The sequence below is a fragment of the Mustela erminea genome, chromosome 15 (assembly GCF_009829155.1).
Source record: "Mustela erminea isolate mMusErm1 chromosome 15, mMusErm1.Pri, whole genome shotgun sequence".
NCBI lineage: Eukaryota > Metazoa > Chordata > Mammalia > Carnivora > Mustelidae > Mustela > Mustela erminea.
In genome coordinates this window covers 68,508,340-68,527,005 of record NC_045628.1, presented here as the reverse complement: position 1 = coordinate 68,527,005, position 18,666 = coordinate 68,508,340, and the positions used below count along the sequence as shown (strand labels likewise).

General features: G+C 37.1%; 1 protein-coding gene across 2 annotated transcripts in view; it reads right to left on the bottom strand.

Moving 5' to 3' along the window:
• The window catches only part of ALG5 (ALG5 dolichyl-phosphate beta-glucosyltransferase), a 39,614-nt gene that overhangs the window by 15,392 nt on the left and 5,556 nt on the right, over positions 1–18,666 (bottom strand). For both annotated transcript variants that reach the window (XM_032314356.1, XM_032314357.1), the window contains 3 exons: positions 18,519–18,587; positions 16,558–16,650; positions 12,097–12,210 (listed from right to left, as the gene is read on the bottom strand). In XM_032314356.1, coding sequence (XP_032170247.1) covers positions 12,097–12,210; positions 16,558–16,650; positions 18,519–18,587 — 276 coding nt within the window. The remainder of the gene's footprint in view (positions 1–12,096; positions 12,211–16,557; positions 16,651–18,518; positions 18,588–18,666) is intronic.

Here is an 18,666-nt window from a genome sequence, read left to right as displayed (position 1 = left end):
AATCAGAAAATAGAACAGAAGATGGTATTTGAACATCAATAAGAAAGCAAACTCTGGAAATAAACTTTACAAAAAATGTGGCAATACCTAAATAAAGAACACATGTACAAGCTACCAAGGGAAATAAAAGAACCCAACACATAGAAAGGTATACCATAATCATGGATGAGCAGATGTGATAACACTATCAAAAATCAATCCTCCTTAAAATTAATCTTTATTTTTTAAAATTAATCTTTAAATTTAAGGTCATACCAATAGAAACATCAAAATAATTTCTCACTGAACTTGATAAGCTAATTTTATAGTTAATATTGTAAAATAAAGAACCAGAAGAGCCAGGAAAATTCTAAGAATGAGGATTTAATATATATTATAAAGCTATAGTAATTAAAACAAAGGTATTAGAATGTGAACGGATAAATCCATGGACCAGAATGGAAAGGCCAGACACATACACACACACACACACACACACAATATGGATACTTAGAATATGATAAAGATGACATTTTCAATCAGTAGGGAAAAGATGAACTGATAAATGCTGTGGGACATCTAGGTAGCTACTTGGAAACCAAATTAAGCTGAACCTGAACCTCATACTAAATAGTAGGATATATTTCAGATACATGAAAGATTTAAGTGTAAAATATGAGGAATAATTTTTTAAATGATCTCAAGGAAAGCATAAGTACACAAAATCTAGAAGAAAAATCAATTTGAGGAACGCCTGGGTGGCTCAGTTGGTTAAGCGGCTGCCTTCGGCTCAGGTCATGATCCCAGCATCCTGGGATTGAGTCCCACATTAGGATCCTTGCTTGGCGGGGAGCCTCCTTCTCCCTCTGCCTCTGCCTGCCACTCTGCCTGCCTGTGTGCACTCTCTCTCTCTGACAAATAAATAAAAAATCTTTAAAAAAAAAAAAAAAAGAAAGAAAAAGCAATTTGACAATGAATTTTTAAAAAATTGTATGGCAAAACAAAAATCCAAGCATATTCAAAATTAAAAGACACATGGGGTGCCTGGGTGGCTCAGTTAGTTAAGCATCTGCCCTCAGCTCAGGTCTTGATCCCAGAGTCCTAGGATCAAGTCCCGTGTTGGGTTCCCTGCTCACCCGGAAGTCTGCTTCTCTGCCCCTCCCCTAGCTGGTGCTTTATTTCTCTGTCTCTGTCTCTCTCTCTCTCTCTCACTTGCTTATTCTCTCTGTCTCTCCCTCTCAAATAAATTAAATCTTTAAAACAATTAAAAGACACATAAACTGGGGGTAAATATAGGTAATTTATATTATAGACAAAAGGATCATTTCCAAAATGCTAAAGTGCCCCTATGAATTATTATAAAAGTAGCCTGATAACTCAGCTGGAAAAGAGGCAAAGGTTATGAATACAGTGTACATAAAAGAGGAAGTGAAAATAGCTCTTAAACAACTGAAAACATCCTCAATCACATGTATCCCAAGAGCAATGCAAATAAAACCTATCCGTGTTTACCATATGGTGCCTTCACGCCCAACAGACAGGAATATGAAAATTATCAAGACTACAAATACACATATAATCTGATCCAGCAATTCCACAACTAAGAATTCTTCCTTTAAATAAACTTCTTATGTATGAAAGGACTTTCAAGTAGGGTTAATCATTTCAGTGTTGTTTGAAGCAGCAAACTTGCATGTCTATCCAAAGGCATTAGTTATGACACCGTGAAAGAATGAGGAAGGACTTAGCTGTGTAAATATGGCTCAATCCCCAGGATACATTGTTAAGTGGAACAAGAGAACACTAATAGTGTAACAGTTCGCATTTTTAAATAAAGAAAACATATATACATCTTCCAGACGGATATATAAGAAATTAACACGGGTTACTTCTGAGAGTAACTGAGTGGCTGAGAAATGAAGGACAGGCCTCCCTTCACTGTGTATCTTCTTGTGCCATTTGACTTTTGAACTATTCATCAAAATAAACAAAACTAAAAGTGCATATTGTAGGGGAAAAAAAGGCAAGCATATAAATTTACCTATAATAAAACTTTATTATAAAGAGAAAACGTCATGTCTAATCTCACTACCTAAAAGCAGTCGTTTATAGTACTTTATTTATTTCCTAGTGTTTTCTCTCCCTCTGCATTTAAAACCATAGCTGAAATTTACCTACATCAGTTTTTTCATTCAAAATAACCTAAAAATTTCTTACATTCAACTCATTATTTTTCAATTTTTATTATAAGTATTTTCAAACAATACACACAAGCAGAAACACTAGGAAAATGAAGCCCCCATGTGCCCATAATCTGGCTAAACAATTATTAATACATGAAAAAAAAATACCAATGCACGGCCAATCTTGCTTCCTCTAAAGCTCCTCATCACTATCCCATCCAATTATAATGGCATCCCATTATAAATTGCTGTATATTTCAAACGCAAATAGCACTATCACAACTAAAACATTAATAATTTTTTAATACCACCAGGTACAGTTTTCAGATTTGTCCACTTATCTCATAAATATTTTCAGTTTATTTGAATCAAGAGCCAAATAAAATTTATACAAATTAGTTGATGTTTCTTTTACCCGTGTGTTCCCCCCACTTTGGTTTAATTTTCTTCTTATACTCTATTTGTTGAAGAAACTATGCAATTAGTTTGTAGAATTTCCTAGATGTTGGATTTTGTGGACTGTACTCACATTGCTGACATTTATCATGTTCCTCTGTCTCCTATATTTCCTGTAAACTGGTTGTTAGAAGCTTGATAAAATTCAGGTTTACTTTTCAAGAACTTTAGCAGAATTGCATGTCTGTCTTTCTTTTTTGTGTCAATGGTGAGGGCAATATTATATTTCACCATAATGATTCACCATATTTTCACTGTTTGCCTATGTGTTGACTATTTCTAATTTGCTTTTAGAAAGGTGACCAAAAGAACATCTTTGAATATAAAACTCAATTTGTATTTTGGATCTCCTCCTTTGGAAAAAGTGTCATAGTAGCAGAATACTACACTGAACATATGAACATTTAAAAAATGAATGTTTTGGATCTCCTACTTGGGAAAAAGTAATAGAAGCAGAATACTAAACTGAACATATGAATACTAAACTGAACATTAAATGCTTATGTGCCAAATTATTCTTTAAAAGGCTCTTTATATTCCACTAAATGGGTATGATATTGACTACTTCATCAAATCCTTGCCAGTTCTAATTATTCTTATTTTAAATTTGTTAATTCTATAAGGGGAAAATATAACCACATGTGATCTAATTTTCTTTTCTTTATAATAAAAAAGTAAACTTGAGTGAAATTTTAGTGGCTATTGTATTTTCTTTTGGAAATTATGGTTACATACTTTGCCTACTAGTCAGTAGTAGGAATACTTTCTTCCCTTTTTCTGGCAGAGGTACTTTGCCAGGAAGGGAGAGAATGCTCTTTCTTTCTTTCTTTCTTTCTTTCTTTTTCTTTCTCCCTCTCTCTCTCCTTTATTTATTTTTTTGAAGATTGTGTTCATTTATTTGACAGAGAGACAGCACAAGCAGGCAGAGCGGCAGGCAGTGGGAGAGGGAGAAGCAGGCTCTCTGCTGAGCAGGGAGCCGGACACTGGGCTCGATCCTAAGGCCTTGGAATCACGACCCGAGCTGAAGGCAGTGGCTTAACTGGCTGAGCCACCCAGGTGCCCCAGAGAATGCTTTTCTTAAGGAAGAATTGTGTAAAAAGTTCAGACAGTATATGGCAAATAAGCTTCAAAGTAAAATCCAAGAAGAGCAGCAATGTTACCGAGTATTAGATGGGGGAGGGGGCGGGAAAGGACCCCTTCCTACCTTTCAGAGACTTAGTACAATTAAAATGTCATTTAATTAAAAAAAAAACAACAACAAAAGTGCCATTTAATTAAACTAAAAACAAATTAAAACAACAAAGGTTTTCATTCAAAATTTTTTCTCTCAGTGTAAGTCTCTAAAAGCTTTTAGGAGAAGTTTGTATATCTGCGGTTCTGATGTAAGAACTGAATCCCTGGTATTGACCTCTCCGTCATAAGGAATTCATCTAAACAGCTTTTAGAACAGTTAGCTGTTCTTCAGGAAAAGATAGTCTTGCTTTTAAAACTGCTCGTATTACAAAATGTATGTAAACATGAAGTCTCTTTTAAGCCTCTTTCAGAGTATTGCTAATTTTTTTGTGGGTGTTGAAATGAATACTTCAGTTACTATGACAGGTAGCTTTTAAAAGAGGTAAAAAGTGGTACCATATTGTCTTCTAGAAAGAAATGCTCCATCGGAATCTCTTACCTAGTACTTCTCCATTTAAGTATTTCCTCACAATTCACTGGAGAGAAGGAACAGACTAGAAGAACTAAATAGTGTTAATTTATATCAACGATTATTAGTAGTAACATTAGAATTAGCTCTGAAAAATCAAACACAAAGACTATGTTAATAATTAGAGGTAATGGTTATTAAGTGCTCAACATATGCTAAACAATTAACCATAAATTTTTTAAAATTTTAATCATTACCTCAGGATTATGAACTTAGGGCTACTGTCCATTTGTCAGTGATAAGGAAATGAGGTAGGTGGATTAACTTGCCCAAAGTTATATGCAGTCTGAACCTAGGAGCATTTGAGCTCTACACCCACAATTAAGAAACATAAGAAGTGGGGGCACCTGGGTGGCTCAGTGGGTTAAGCCTCTGCCTTCAGCTCAGGTCATGGTCTCAGGGTCCTCAGATCAAGTTCCACATCGGGCTCTCTGCTCAGCAGGGAGCCTGCTTCCTCCTCTCTCTGTGCCTGCCTCTCTGCCTGCTTATGATCTCTGTCAAATAAATAAATAAAATCTTAAAAAAAAAAAAAAAGAAAGAAAGAAACATATGAAGTAGAAATGGGAATTGGCATAAGTACTCCAAAGGCAAATGTAACTCCAAATGAGGTGGATATACAGAAATAAAGTTGTGACAATTTAGAAATTAGTAAAAGAAAAGTCAGATAGTAAAATTAATCATATTCATCCAAGGTGGGCAGAAATGGAAAACTTAGCATATAAAATGAAGTACTGAGTTAAGAAAAAGTTTTATTTATTAAAAAACTATGTTTTGATAAAAAAAATCCTATCCCCCTTTTTTCTCAAAAGCAGTAAATGTTCATTATTAAGAACAAAATATAACGGTGTCTGGCTGGGTTAATTGGAAAGAGCATGCAACTCTTGGTCTCGGAGTTGTGAATTTGAGCTCCATGTTGGGTGCAGAGGTAACTTAAAATCAATCTGAAGAAAAATAAAACTTTGAAAAGATATCTCCACTCCCACTATCCAAAGACAACTGATATTAACACATTATTTATTAGATAGATAACTAGATAGGGCTACAGCTATCTCTATAGATACCAGATATTTAAAACTTATTTTTTCACTTAATTATATATGCTTAATAGCATTCTATATGACAATGAATTTAACTGTGTAAATGAATATTTAACACTTTAAATCATTTCTAATGTTTCCTCTAAGAAATTATAATATATTAAATATATTTTTAAAATGAGGAAAAAAATCCTTGAAAATTTATTTTATACACTTTCTTAATTATTTTCTTAAGGTAAACTTCTCAAAGCTGAGTCAAGGGATATGTATTATTGAATCAATGGATGTGAATTATTTAAACCTTTTGGTTCTTATTTTGAACTTGTTCTATAAAAATATTACATTAATCTGCACAGACTCACCTGATAAATTTGCAAACTTTATTCTTGTTTTCTTTTTATTTGATGAAAGGTGCCTAATTATTTCTCTGAGTTTTTAATTTACTTTTATTTTTTAAAGATTTATTTATTTATTTGAGAGAGAGAGAGAGAGAGAGAGAGAGAGGGTGGGCAAGCAGGGGGAGGGGCAGAGGGAGAGGAAAACAATCCTTAAGCAGGGAGCCTGGTGCAAGGCTGGATCCCATGACCCTGAGATCACAACCCCAGATGAAATTAAGAATCAGATGCTCAACTGACTGACCACCCAGCTGTCCTTCCCTGCCTTTTAAATTAAGAGAATTTTCTCTTGACAATCATGAGGATATTAAATTTATGAAAATCTTTGTGGTCAGCAAAAATTTTGGTTAACGTTAAGGTTTCAGTCTTCTAGAACAAGGTTGGTAACCTATGGCCTCTGGGACAAAGCCGGCCTACTGCCTGCTTTTGCATGATCTATGAGCAAGAATGGTTTTTCAAGTGTTGTTAAAAAAAAGAGTATTGCAACAGAGACCATATGTGATCTACAAAGCCTAAAGTATTTACCCTCTGGCCTTTAGAGAAAAAGTTTGCTTTCCCTGTTCTTAAGAGATACCCACTTTCAAACCAGTTTGTTGGCATTATACACCTGCTTTGGTAGGCAGCTCGTGTCCTTCACTGTGTGATCTGCTGAGACAGACTGTCCTGAAAGTTCCACCGAGCAAAATCTACCTCTTCTTACATTTTCAAGACTATCTTTCTTAATTTTTGTGTTCTGCCTTGTTGGATTTTCACAAAGATCTCAGCAAAATGCTTATGTAACTGCCGGGTCTATAAAACAAATGATTTGGAAAGTTAAGGGATTTCTTTTGGCTGCTTGGCCATCTGAGAAGGTGACACAGATATACTTGGCTCTTAGACTTGCCCACGGTCCACAAAAAAAGAGGAGAAACAGTAATTGTCATATTTTCGTTTAAGGAAAAACCAAACCATGCATATATGTATGAAGTGTTAGGGTCCCCAAACCAAACTTAGCCCAGGACTACTATATTAAAGACAAAGGAACATTTAGGGACATTAGTTAGCAATCACTCCAGACTGAGAGGTATATGTGTTGAAGGTGGGATGGTTAGGATCTTTTTCCTGTAGTTTTTCTCAGTGCAGTTTTACTCCTTATCTGTTACCTTTCATCATTAGTGGACTTCAAAACTTAAAAACTAAGTTTACTGGAACTATGACTAAATGGAAATCCAAGATCCAAGTCACAGCCTGAGGAATTACTCTATGGTTACAGAGTGCCTACTTCTTGTCATCTATTTTGCCTGTCTAGGGAGTTTTAATTCTATTTTTATAGTTAAGCCACTAAACAAATGATCATCATATATTTTGCTTAGAAAAATTACTGTAAAACGAAGCATATTTTATTAAAAGAGGTAGCATAACTACTGGTTAAGAAATTGAAAAGCTGGGAGAAAAGCTTTGTACGTAAAGAAAAAAGGTAACAGATAAAATATTTGGAACCAAATAGAAATCTCTATTTTATTTGTGTATTATACAAAGCTCTATTTAAATTACACGTTTAGCTTAAAACCTTAAAAGATCTTCTTTGGAGAAGAAATTGTAAGTAACTTTTCTAAATACATTAAGGATAATCTATCCAGCACTGTAAGTGGAAATACAAGCACAAAGTAGTAACAAATTTCTTTTTCTTGCAATTAAAAATAGTATAAGCTGAGAAAACATTAGAAGCCATTACATCTGGAGAGTCAACACACTAACACAGAAGATACTGAAGCTAACTACTGCCATCTAGTGAGTTAGTTATGTAGCCATTATAGGATTTGACTACTTTGGAACCCACGTTCTGGTTTATTTCCAGAACTGTTCTAGTCAATTACTAGGTCTTAAGGGAACATATACGATTCATGCTTATCAAATCTGTGACTTAAATGAATTGAGAACAGAATGGCAATTACATTAAAGATAGGAAAAAAGTCCTACAGCCTGACAAATGCAAATCGAACATTTTTGATGCTAATGTTTAATGCAGTCACACTTCCATTCCTAAATAAAACAAGGCAAAACAAACACAACTTGAGGATACGTTTGTGCCAGTTTGAGGATGGGGAGACAAGGTGCAATGGCAATGCATACAGAAGAGTTGGCCATGTGAGGTGACTATGTAAATGTGGTAACCAGATCCACACGCGCTGAAGCACCCTCAGTGGGTAATGATCAGGATGATGACAGAAAGAAATATGCTCTTTTAAAACCTGAAAGAACTACTGACAGCCTAAAATAGAGAAGACCACACAGAAAACAGCTTTCTCTTTAAAGGGCTGTCACAAAGAAGTACAGGACACTAGTTTGTGTCACTCTGAAAAACAGAACCAACCAAAGGGGGTGATTAAAAGGAGGCATATTTGCATTTAATGTAAAGAGGAACTTTGTAACTCAGTTGAGACTGACGGGCTGCTTGGGCATCACTATAACTATGCAAGCAGAGACTGAAAGATCACTTGATAGCTATAAAAAGTTTCCAATGTTGGATAAATGATTGAAGTAGACCAAGGGTTTGTAATGTATAGCCCGTGGCCCAAACCTGGCCTGCTGCTTGGTTTTGTGAATAAACTTCTCTTGGAACACAGACATGGTCATTCAGTTATGTATTATCTAGGTCTGCTTTTGTGCTACCACCAGATTTGAGTAGTTGCAACAGAGACTATATGGCTTTAAAGGTGAAAATATTTACTCTATAGCCCTTTACAGAAAAAGTGTGCCAGGGGCGCCTGGGTGCCTCAGTGGCTTAAAGCCTCTGCCTTCGGCTCAGGTCACGATCCCAGGGTCCTGGGATAGAGCCCCGCAATGCGCTCTCTGCTCACCCAGGAGCCTGCTTCCCTTCCCCTCTCTCCGCCTGCCTCTCTGCCTACTTGTGATCTCTGTCTGTCAAATAAATAAATAAAATCTAATAAATAAATAAATAAATAAAAATTTAAAAAGTGTGCCAACAACTGAATTACATAATTAAGAAGATTCCTTCTAATTCCTCTATGAGTGTTAGCTTCAGAGTGCAAGTCTTCTGAGAGCAATGACTGGCTATTTATAAGCTTTATCAGAAGCATGAGTACACAGGGATCCCAATTAAAAAATAATTTTTTTTTAGAAGATTTTATTTATTTATTTGACAGACAGAGATCACAAGCAGGCAGAGAGGCAGGCAGAGAAAAAGAGAAGGAAGCAGGCTCCCTGCAGAGCAGAGAGCCCGATGTGGGGCTTGATCCCAGGACCCTGGGATCATGACCTGAGCCGAAGGCAGAGACTTTAACCCACTGAGCCATCCAGGCACCCCTCAAAAATAATTATTATTGAGTTGATCCACATACTTTGAAACCTTTCTTTTCCTTTTCAGAGTTGTAGAAAGGAAACTGGATTCACAGAAGGGCCAGATTTTTCTCATTCACTCTGTAACTTTGGCTACATCATTTAATTTTTCTTTGCGTTACTGTAGAATGACATAAAGTCATCTGCAAACAATTTGAAACCATCCAGCCTCCTTCCTACTCATGGCCCCCCCAACCTGAAGTCATAATGCAGAAGAAACATTTACCAAATCTTTGTGGGTTCTCTAGGGAGAACCAGGAAATCAAACCTAACAACTGTACTAGTTGGATATTCTTTTAGCTTATCATGATTCACTAAGAGGTGGAAGAAGAAATACTTTTTAAGTAATAGTGAACATATAACATATCCAATAATAATTTCATATCATATGGCATAAAGCAGTAATGTGAAATAAAACTTCTGTGATGATGGAAACGCTCAAGATCTGTGTTAGCCAATAAGATACCTACTAGCCACAAGTATATGAAATGTAGCCAGTGAGAACTAGAATTCAAAATTTAGTGAGGAACTATAATTTTATTTAATTAATTTAAATTTAAATAGCCACATGTAGCAGGTACCTACTCTTTTGAACAGCACAGATGAAAGGAATATTTTCAGAAATAATTTTTATGAATTGTATTAGTTAATGCATTTAATTTATTTTTTATTTTTATTTTTTAAAAGATTTTATTTATTTGTTTGACAGAGATCACAAGTAGGCAGAAAGCAGGCAGAGAGAGAGAGGGAAGCAGGCTCCTTGCTATGGGGCTTGATCCCAGGGCCCTGAGATCATGACCTGAGCCAAAGGCAGAGGCTTTAACCCACTAAGCCACCCAGGTGCCCCTCATTTAATATCTTTAAAGAAAAACTACTAGATAGAAAAGGGAAGTCAGTGATGGTGAAAGGAAATGCAATACTTGTGAAAAGCCATAAAATTAAATAAACATATTTATTTCTAAGAAGGATATGAGGTTTTTTAACTATTAAATGTTCTGCTTTTGGGGTTTTACTTTTCTTATTGTTCAGTTTTTGTTATAATGAACAGGGATTATTTTAACAAATATATAATAATAATAATAAATTCTAAATTAGGTCTATTTCATTCATGCATAGTTCTATTTATTGACGTTAGTTCAGCCCTCTATTTGTTTCTTTACTTTTTGTAATTTATCTAATACCATTCTGTTGTTTTGCCATCTCTCCTTCCAATACCTAAGTTTCTGAATTCTTATTTTCATTATTTCTCCAGCAAAAATACTTTCATGCAATTTTATCCCTTTTCTTGGATTATACCGGCTTTCATTTGGAGTTTATCTTTCTATTGTATGAAACTTCCGTTCTTTTTCTATAGTAATATGTTGGTGCAGGTGACATTTCTTTCACTTTGTCATGACTAACAAGGGTAGCTCTTGGACAGTATAAGGGAACTATACCTGATAGACAGGTATCCCCTGGTTTTAAAAGCTCATGTCAGGTCATGGGGCTTTTATGAAAGACCAACATTAGTACCTGTTCTTGCTAACTGAAAGAAATATGAAGAGGCTTTTCACTATTACAGAAAAAAAGCAAAAAGCATAGTGTTTAGCATTTGTTTTGCGGCAAACTGAGCAGTTAGAGGGGCCCTGCCCAGCTCCTTCCCCAGCATCTCAGCATCCAGCCTCCATAGCTTTGAACCTTGTCTGTGAGCATCTCTGCTTTACCCTGATTTATTTTGTGTGTCTGTTAGCAAGATGTGTTTTAGGGTGTCAGAAAAGCCCAAGAGAGGTTATTCTTGGGTCTGGGAACATTAAAAACAATTGCTGTATAAATTAATGTTAATTCCTTCTTTGCTTTATGCCATTTGGCTTACGAATGAAAATTCTCTCCTTCTGGATAGCAGGGGTAACTTGTACTTTTTGGAGCACCTGTTTGTCCCCTCTGAATTAGAGTTTCAAGGCCTGAATATTGTATGTGTGGGAGGGAGGGAGCACCCCTAAAGCCCAATATAGCTTTGTTGGGTTATTTGGGTTCCTTTGTGTTGTGAGATTTTTTTTTTTTTTATGTCCTATATAAGGATACACTCCACTGAGGAACGGATTTAGTCACATGGATCTATGCCCTAAACTTAGCTTGAAGTCCTGAAAAGAGCAAGCCCTAGCAATTTTTTCTTGCTTCTGCTGAAATTCTGAGATACTGTGTGATGGTAGGTAGGTGTGCTGTTTAATGTTGTCCAATGGTGCTTACTCATTGTCTCAGTCTGATTCTCTCCAGATTGAGATTATTTGGTAAAAAGCTCAGAATTTGGTAAATTCATTTCTTCTAAATGGCCTTTTAAAGGTGGAGATGGCATCAGAATTTTTCTTTCCTCAACTTCCACTTTTTTTTTTTTTTTAAACAAAATGTTGGTACTGGCTTATTCATAATTACCAAATGCTAGAGACAATGCAAACGTCCTTCAGCAGCTGAATGGATAAACAAACTGTCATACTCCTATATAATGGAATATCGCTTAACAATTAAAAGGAAAAATTATTGATAAAGATCAGTAATATGGATGGATCTCAAATGCATTATGCTGGTGAAAGTCAATCTCCACTTTTTGAAATTATGGCAATGTAGTTGCACACAATCTTTTCTGAGTGGTTGCTCCTTGGGTTTGTTTGTTTCATCAGGAATAAGAATTCTGTGATCCAGGTTTGTTTCACATCTTTACCTGGGAGACTCAGCCTACGCTTTTAAATAAAAAGCTTGGCTGAATATGTATAATAAATATTAAAACTTTGGTAGCAGTGATTGAAAATTGACAGAGATGGCTAATTTATTAAATAAGTAATTGTCAAGTAAATCTCAGCCATCAGTAATGTTTACAATAAAATGAGTAGCTTTTCTGTGGAGTTGTATATAGGAATTTCACACCAAAAGAAGCACAATTTTTTAACTTATATGTACATTCCACTTTAATGTTACTTTAGACTACCCGTTTTCTTGACTGAAAATCATTTAAATTATGTTCTTATACTCACAGGCCAAGGCTGTAGGTCATTCAGTCCTTTTTCCAATTTCTCAAGATCTGGAAACTTTGTGGCTCCATCTGCATCTGCCATGAGGATTTTTTCTCCTCGAGAACTGAATATACCCTGCATATATAAACATTTCGATTAAAAGAACGTCGCTTAAAATTAAGGTTAAACTCAATGACATATTGGTCTGTTTTGCTTTACTTAAAATCACTAATATTGGATAGTCTAATATCTAATATTGGGTGTGAAAATGGCAGGAGGCCAAAGTTCCCTGAAAACATTCCATGGGTAAGATCCATCTAAATGTATCTGACGCTATTTAATGATTTTAAAAACTCTGTGAGATCATACCATTAATACCTTATAAAACATGGTAAGAAAATAGATTTGGACAAGTAAAAGATAACCTACATCAATAAAAACAAAAAAGTAAAATAGCTATCATATACATTATATATGTATTGTGTATGTATCTGGTCTACTTCAGGGCAGCATCTGAATAAAGTATTTACGGGTGTGTTGAACAAATGTAATATATACAAACTTGCTGTGAAACATATCCTAAGATAATAGATCTTTTGTATTCTTTATTATGGAATCTAAAGTGTGTGTGTTTTTTTTTTAAAGATTTTATTTATTTGTGAGAAAGAGGGAGAGAGAGAGAGAGAAGAGAACACAAGCAGGGGTAGTAGCAGAGGCAGAGGTAGTAGCAGTAGAGAAGCAGATTCCCTGCTGATCAGCGAGCCTGGCATAGGGCTCAATGCCAGGACCCTAAGATTATAACCTGAGCTGAAGGCAGATGCTTAACCGACCTTATTCCAGGTTCCCTTGGAATCTAAATTAGTTTAAATTAATTACTGAATAAAGAAATATGGAATATCATTAAAATTTAGGAAATGTGGATATATGCAAACACTAGTTTATGTTATTTAAGGGGTCTGAGACTTAGCAAAATTATGCCTCTCAATATTGAATTGATTGGTGTTTTGTGTAAAATATGGCTCTATGGGTGTTTATTTCACGTGGAAATAAATTATACATCAACTCTTAACTCATGGTCTACTTGACTGAATTTATTATTTGTGATATCACAACAGTTTAAGTAAGATAAATAAAAACGTAGACAAAATTTTAGTCATTTATTCTACAGGATAAACCCACTAATTAGTTTCTGTAATTTTTAAAAGATCATATCCATTAGGATATAGGTGAAAAAGTGGAATAAAAATGTTTTGTTTAACGTCTAGACAAAAAAAGACAAAAACCCCCCACAAAAACCAAAAACCTCTCAAAAAACCAAAGGCTTATTTCAAAGATATACATTAAAGGTGAACTGGTGGTAATAATTTAGCATTATAGAAAAATGTCTTTGGCTTTCAATCTTGTCTAAGCCACTTTATTATTTTTAAAGGAGGGTTGTTTTTTTTTTTTTTTTTTTTAAAGATTTAATTTGACAGAGAGACAGCGAGAGAGGTAACACAAGCAGGGGAAGTGGGAGAAGCAGGCTTCCTGCTGAGCAGGGGAGCCCCCAATGCAGGGGTGGATCCTAGGACCCTGGGATCATGACCTGAGCCGAAGGCAGACCCTTAACAACTAGAGTCACCCAGGCACCCCTAAAGGGGGTTCTTTAATGACTGCTACTCCCCACTGTACCAACGATGGCTTTTACTTCACTGCCAAACTTGTTGAAAAAAGCAGTCTATGTTGTGCCTTGCATTCTTACCCATTCAATCCCACCCTATCTCCTCTCACAGCTCAGAGGCTTCAACATTACATGCTTCATTTCCCCAAGGCTTGGTTTCTGGTTGTCCTTTTTCCTCGCCAACTTAATGGGTTCAACTATCATCTGATGCATGTGAATTACTCACTTACACTCTACCAGGCTATTCTGGATACCACTACTTGGTATCTCAAACTCCATGGCTCAAACTCAATTAAAGATACTGTCTTTTGGGGCACCTGGGTGGCTCAGTGGGTTAAAGCCTCTGCCTTCGGATCAGGTCGTGATCCCAGAACCCTGGGATCAAGCCCAGCATGGGGATCTCTGCTGCACGGAGAGCCTGCTTCCTCTTTTTCTCTGCTTGCCTCTCTACCTACTTGTATCTCTGTCAAATAAATAAATAAAATCTTAAAAAAAAAATTAAAAAAAAGAAAAGATACTGTCTTTTAAACCAGCTCCTCCTCTGGTGTTTCATTCCTTCTATAAATGACATTCTCTTCCTCTGTCACCCAAGGCCACAGTTAAAATATTCCTTTCCCTGATCACATTATACAATTTTACCCCCTCACCCTGACAACATTTGTCCTCTCCTCTTCTGCTGCTATGTCATCATCATGATACAAATAACGATTCTTTGTACCTCACTTACACTGCTGCGCTGGCTGCTGTCACTCTGTCAAAGGTGACAGCTTAAAGTCCCTAATCAAAAAGTTCAGGATCCGAACCCATCTACCTCTCAGACCTTATCTGTATAAAGCCAACCCACATGTACTACTAGCGGCTCCTTATTGTGACACTTTCTTTCATACCTTTGGTCATGTTGCTCCTCTGCAAGCCCCCTGCACCACCTTCTGCCTGGATAACTCCTAGTCCTTCTTAAAGATTCCATGCGCAAGTGACCTTGTATGGGAAGTCTTTGCTGCTGCTCCTTCCAGATGGAAGGTGGTGCCAACATTTGGTATACATTTCTACTACATTGTTTCTACTACTAAACTATGATATCCTTAAAAATACGATGGTTGTCTTTTTATTTTATTTTTTTTATTTTAGAGAGAGAGAGAGAGAACATGCACACTCAAGTGGGGATAGGGTCAGAGACAGTGGTAATCTTCAAGCAGACTCCTCACTGTGTGCAGAGCTCCCATGCAGGGCTTGACATGGGTCTCAATCCCAGACTCATGAGATCACAACCTGAGCCAAAATCAAGAGTCGAACACTCAACCGACTGAGCCACCTAGGTGCCTTTGGTTGTCCTTCGTCTCAGTATCTCTACTAAAGCAGTAGACATGTAGTAGCACTCCAGTGTTGGCTGAATAAATAAGCGAATGGATAGATTTAAAGGCCCCCATGATATTGCATCCCCTACTTTCTTTTTCTCCTTTTTGCATGTCCCATGGCCCAGTCAGAGCAAACTCGCTGCTCCCAGTAAGAGTCTGGTCTTCTGTCTTTTCTTACTTTGCTGACTGGCATGCTCTTCTCTCAACTCTTCCCACACACTATCAGAGAGGTTAGGTTAAGAGCATGGACTCTGGGGTACCTAATCTAAACCTTTATTCTACCTATTAATAACTATCCGACCCTGAGTAAGTTACTTTACTTACTTATGTGTCACATCCCACATCTCCATAATTGAAATAATAGGACCTAACTCATGAGACAACATGAGGAGGACTAAATGTGATAATTACGCTAAAGTGGTTAATTTACTCAAAATAACCAATCAAGTGGAATAACAAAGCGGAATCTAGTGTTCACCACTGTTGGAGACTTGGTTTTGGTGATATCTCCTTTGTCAAGTCTGCTTGACACATGCCCAAGACTGCCAGTTACCTACTCAATATCTATTTTTTCCTTCTTTTTTACTAGTAGATCTCTGATTAGGTCAGGAGTGAAAATGTTAGAAACACTGCTCAGCTTTCCTTGGAAATACGGGTAGCCTTGTGACACTGTTCTCGCCAATGAGAATTAAGTAAGTCATTGGGTGAAGCTTCTAGGAAAGCTCCCTAAAAGAGGGCAAACCAGCCAGTGTGTATCTTCTGCCTTTGCCCTTCTCTGTCCTGTCTGGAATGTGGCTGTAATGGCTAGCCCTCCAGGAGTCACGGTGTGTGCACGAGGAAGAGGGAATGAAAAGTTAGGAGGCAGGGTTTCTGAGACACCATAATGAACAAGGCCTGGACTGCCTATACTTAAACTTCTCTTTATGGGGGAGCAGAAATAAAATAAACCCTCTAAATCATTTGAGGCACTCTTTATATTTTCTTTCACATATCTATCTTGACTTGTGGTCTTTCTTCAGAGTATCCTGACTCTGAAAGCAACTTATTCCTTTTGAAATTCCTATAGTACTTCATGTGTACCTCCCATAAGTACAGCAGACTGCAAATTTCATCAGGATAGACCCAAATCGGGTTTTATAAACTGCAAAAAAAAGTCATTTAAAACTTATCATCCAGTAACTATATCAAAGACGCACAGAGGCACACGGCAACATTTTAAACTTTGATTAAGATAAGCATATTCTCCTGAATTACCTAGTATGCTATAGATACGGCATGATTTTTAAGATTTGATCACATATATATACAAAATTATATGAAGTTCTTATTAAAACTAATTTGCCACTATCTTAGGAATGATGGTATTCAACTAGCTAGCTGTAGAATACAAATGTACTATAGTGCACAAAAGAAGTCATTAAAAACAGGTTTATATTTTAGATAAAAAATGTTGAAACGATGTATTACCATCCTAATAGCTCCGCCTTTCCCGCGATTCTTCACCAGTGTTATCACTCGTACCTTGTCACTTCCATATTTCTGGCAATATTTAAAAGCTACCTGTCAAATTATATAAAAGTCAGAATAATATTAACTTGGATTCTAAGACAGTAACATAAACTGCATTTATGAGTTTGGTTTAAATACTGCTCTTCCAGTTGCCTTCTTCTTGTGACTAGATTATACTCACTGTACGTTTTAGTGGCCCAGAATTCCCGATGCCAAGAACCAATAATGACCCACTAGACTGAAGTCACAATTCACTTTCCTGCAGAGGTACTACCAGAACAGGAAGCAACTCTCTCTTAGTCTGACTCCTTTATTTACACTAATGAGCTGCTAGAGAAAATAAAATCCATGCACTGATTAACTGTTACACACCTGAGATTGCCATCCCCCCGCCCTTACTGGTTAACAACTCACTTGTCAGCAACTGATCTTACTCCCCAGAGAAGTTGCTCATATCCTGGACCATGTCCCCCCAGATCTTTTTACTTAATTAGAAACAATTCTTTTTTAAGATTTTATTTATTTGTTTGAGAGAGAGAGATCGCAAGTAGGCAGAGAGGCAGACGGGGGAGGGGTGGGGAAGCAGGCTCCCTGATGAGCAGAGAGCCCCATGCAGGGCTGGATCCCAGGGTCCAATGCGGGGCTTGATCCCAGGGCCTTGAGGTCATGACCTGAGCTGAAGGCAGAGGCTTAACCCACTGAGCCACCCAGGCACCTCCCCCCCCTTTCTAAGATTATTTATTTTGAGAGAGAGGGAGTGTGTGCGAGTGGGGGGAAGGGGCAAATGGAAAGAGGTCACACACTCCCCACTGAGTGTGTATCCCTCTGTGGGGCTTGATGTCGTAACCCTGAGATTATGACCTGAGATGAAACCAAGAGCTGAAAGCTTAACCCACAGAGCCACCCAGGTGTTCCTGCCATTACTTTCTGATTTATAATCGAAGCCATAAACAGTGATCTGTATTCGCTGTGCACATCTCTTCATCACTCAGTCATCAATCCACTATAGTATGGTCCATACCCTTTGCTTTTTCACATGGTTTTTCTATTTTATCTCTCTTCATCAACAGCACCCTCTCTCTTTATTTTATTTTATTTTTTAAATAGGCTCCATGCCCAGTGTGGAGCCCAATGTGGGGCTTGAACTCACGTTCCAAGACTGAGACCTGAGCTGAGATCAAGAGTTAGACACTTAAGCAACTGAGCCACCCAGGCGGCAACCCCCTTCCTTTTTATAGGTAGGGTCCACACCCACCATGCGTCTTAAACTCACAATTCCAAGATCAAGGGTTGCATGCTCTGACTGAGCCAGCCAGGTACCCCAATGCCCTCTCCCTTTGACCCTCATTTCTATGGGGAGTGTGAAGTTATTCTCACTCCTGGCAGACTAGCTTTTATTGTTTCTAGCAGCTCAGTAGCTATAGGTCTAAGAATGCGGGAATGTGAGGGGACAATACTCTAAGACACTTGTTACCTCCCATGGGTAAATCTGGATGGAAGTATGCCAAAGGACATAGCTGATACCCAGAGCCAGACGTGAAGACATCTTTTTATTTGTATGACTGCTTTAAAAATTGTAAGGCAAAGTGGAGCATAAAGAAAAAAAAAAAACTGTGCTTAGGAAAAAGGAACCATGTATCAGCCGGCAAAGAAGGCTCCCAGTGGCCATGATGAATTGTGCATGTTTCCTCCCAACCTGGTGATCTTCAAAGCTTCCCTGGTCTATGGAGTGGTGGAATAGCAGGTTTATTTTCCAGCTTTCCATAGATGAAACCTCTCTGCCCTTCTGAGAACCCACACTGTTAACAATAGAGTGCTGGCTCAGTGTCCACGTTCTCTGATGAGTGGAAAAACTTTACATCTGCTAAATTATTCTATTTTTTCTACCTACTGGCAATCCTAAAAGCAAGTTTACTAACCTTTGAAGTCTGGTCTTTGCTGCCATCATCAACTACTATCACCTCATAAGTGAATGTAGGATCTTGCTTCTGTAAGAAACAAAAGTAAAATACCACAATTTGGCATAAATGCCATGAAGAGTTCTGATAAAATTGCAAGGAGTTTAAA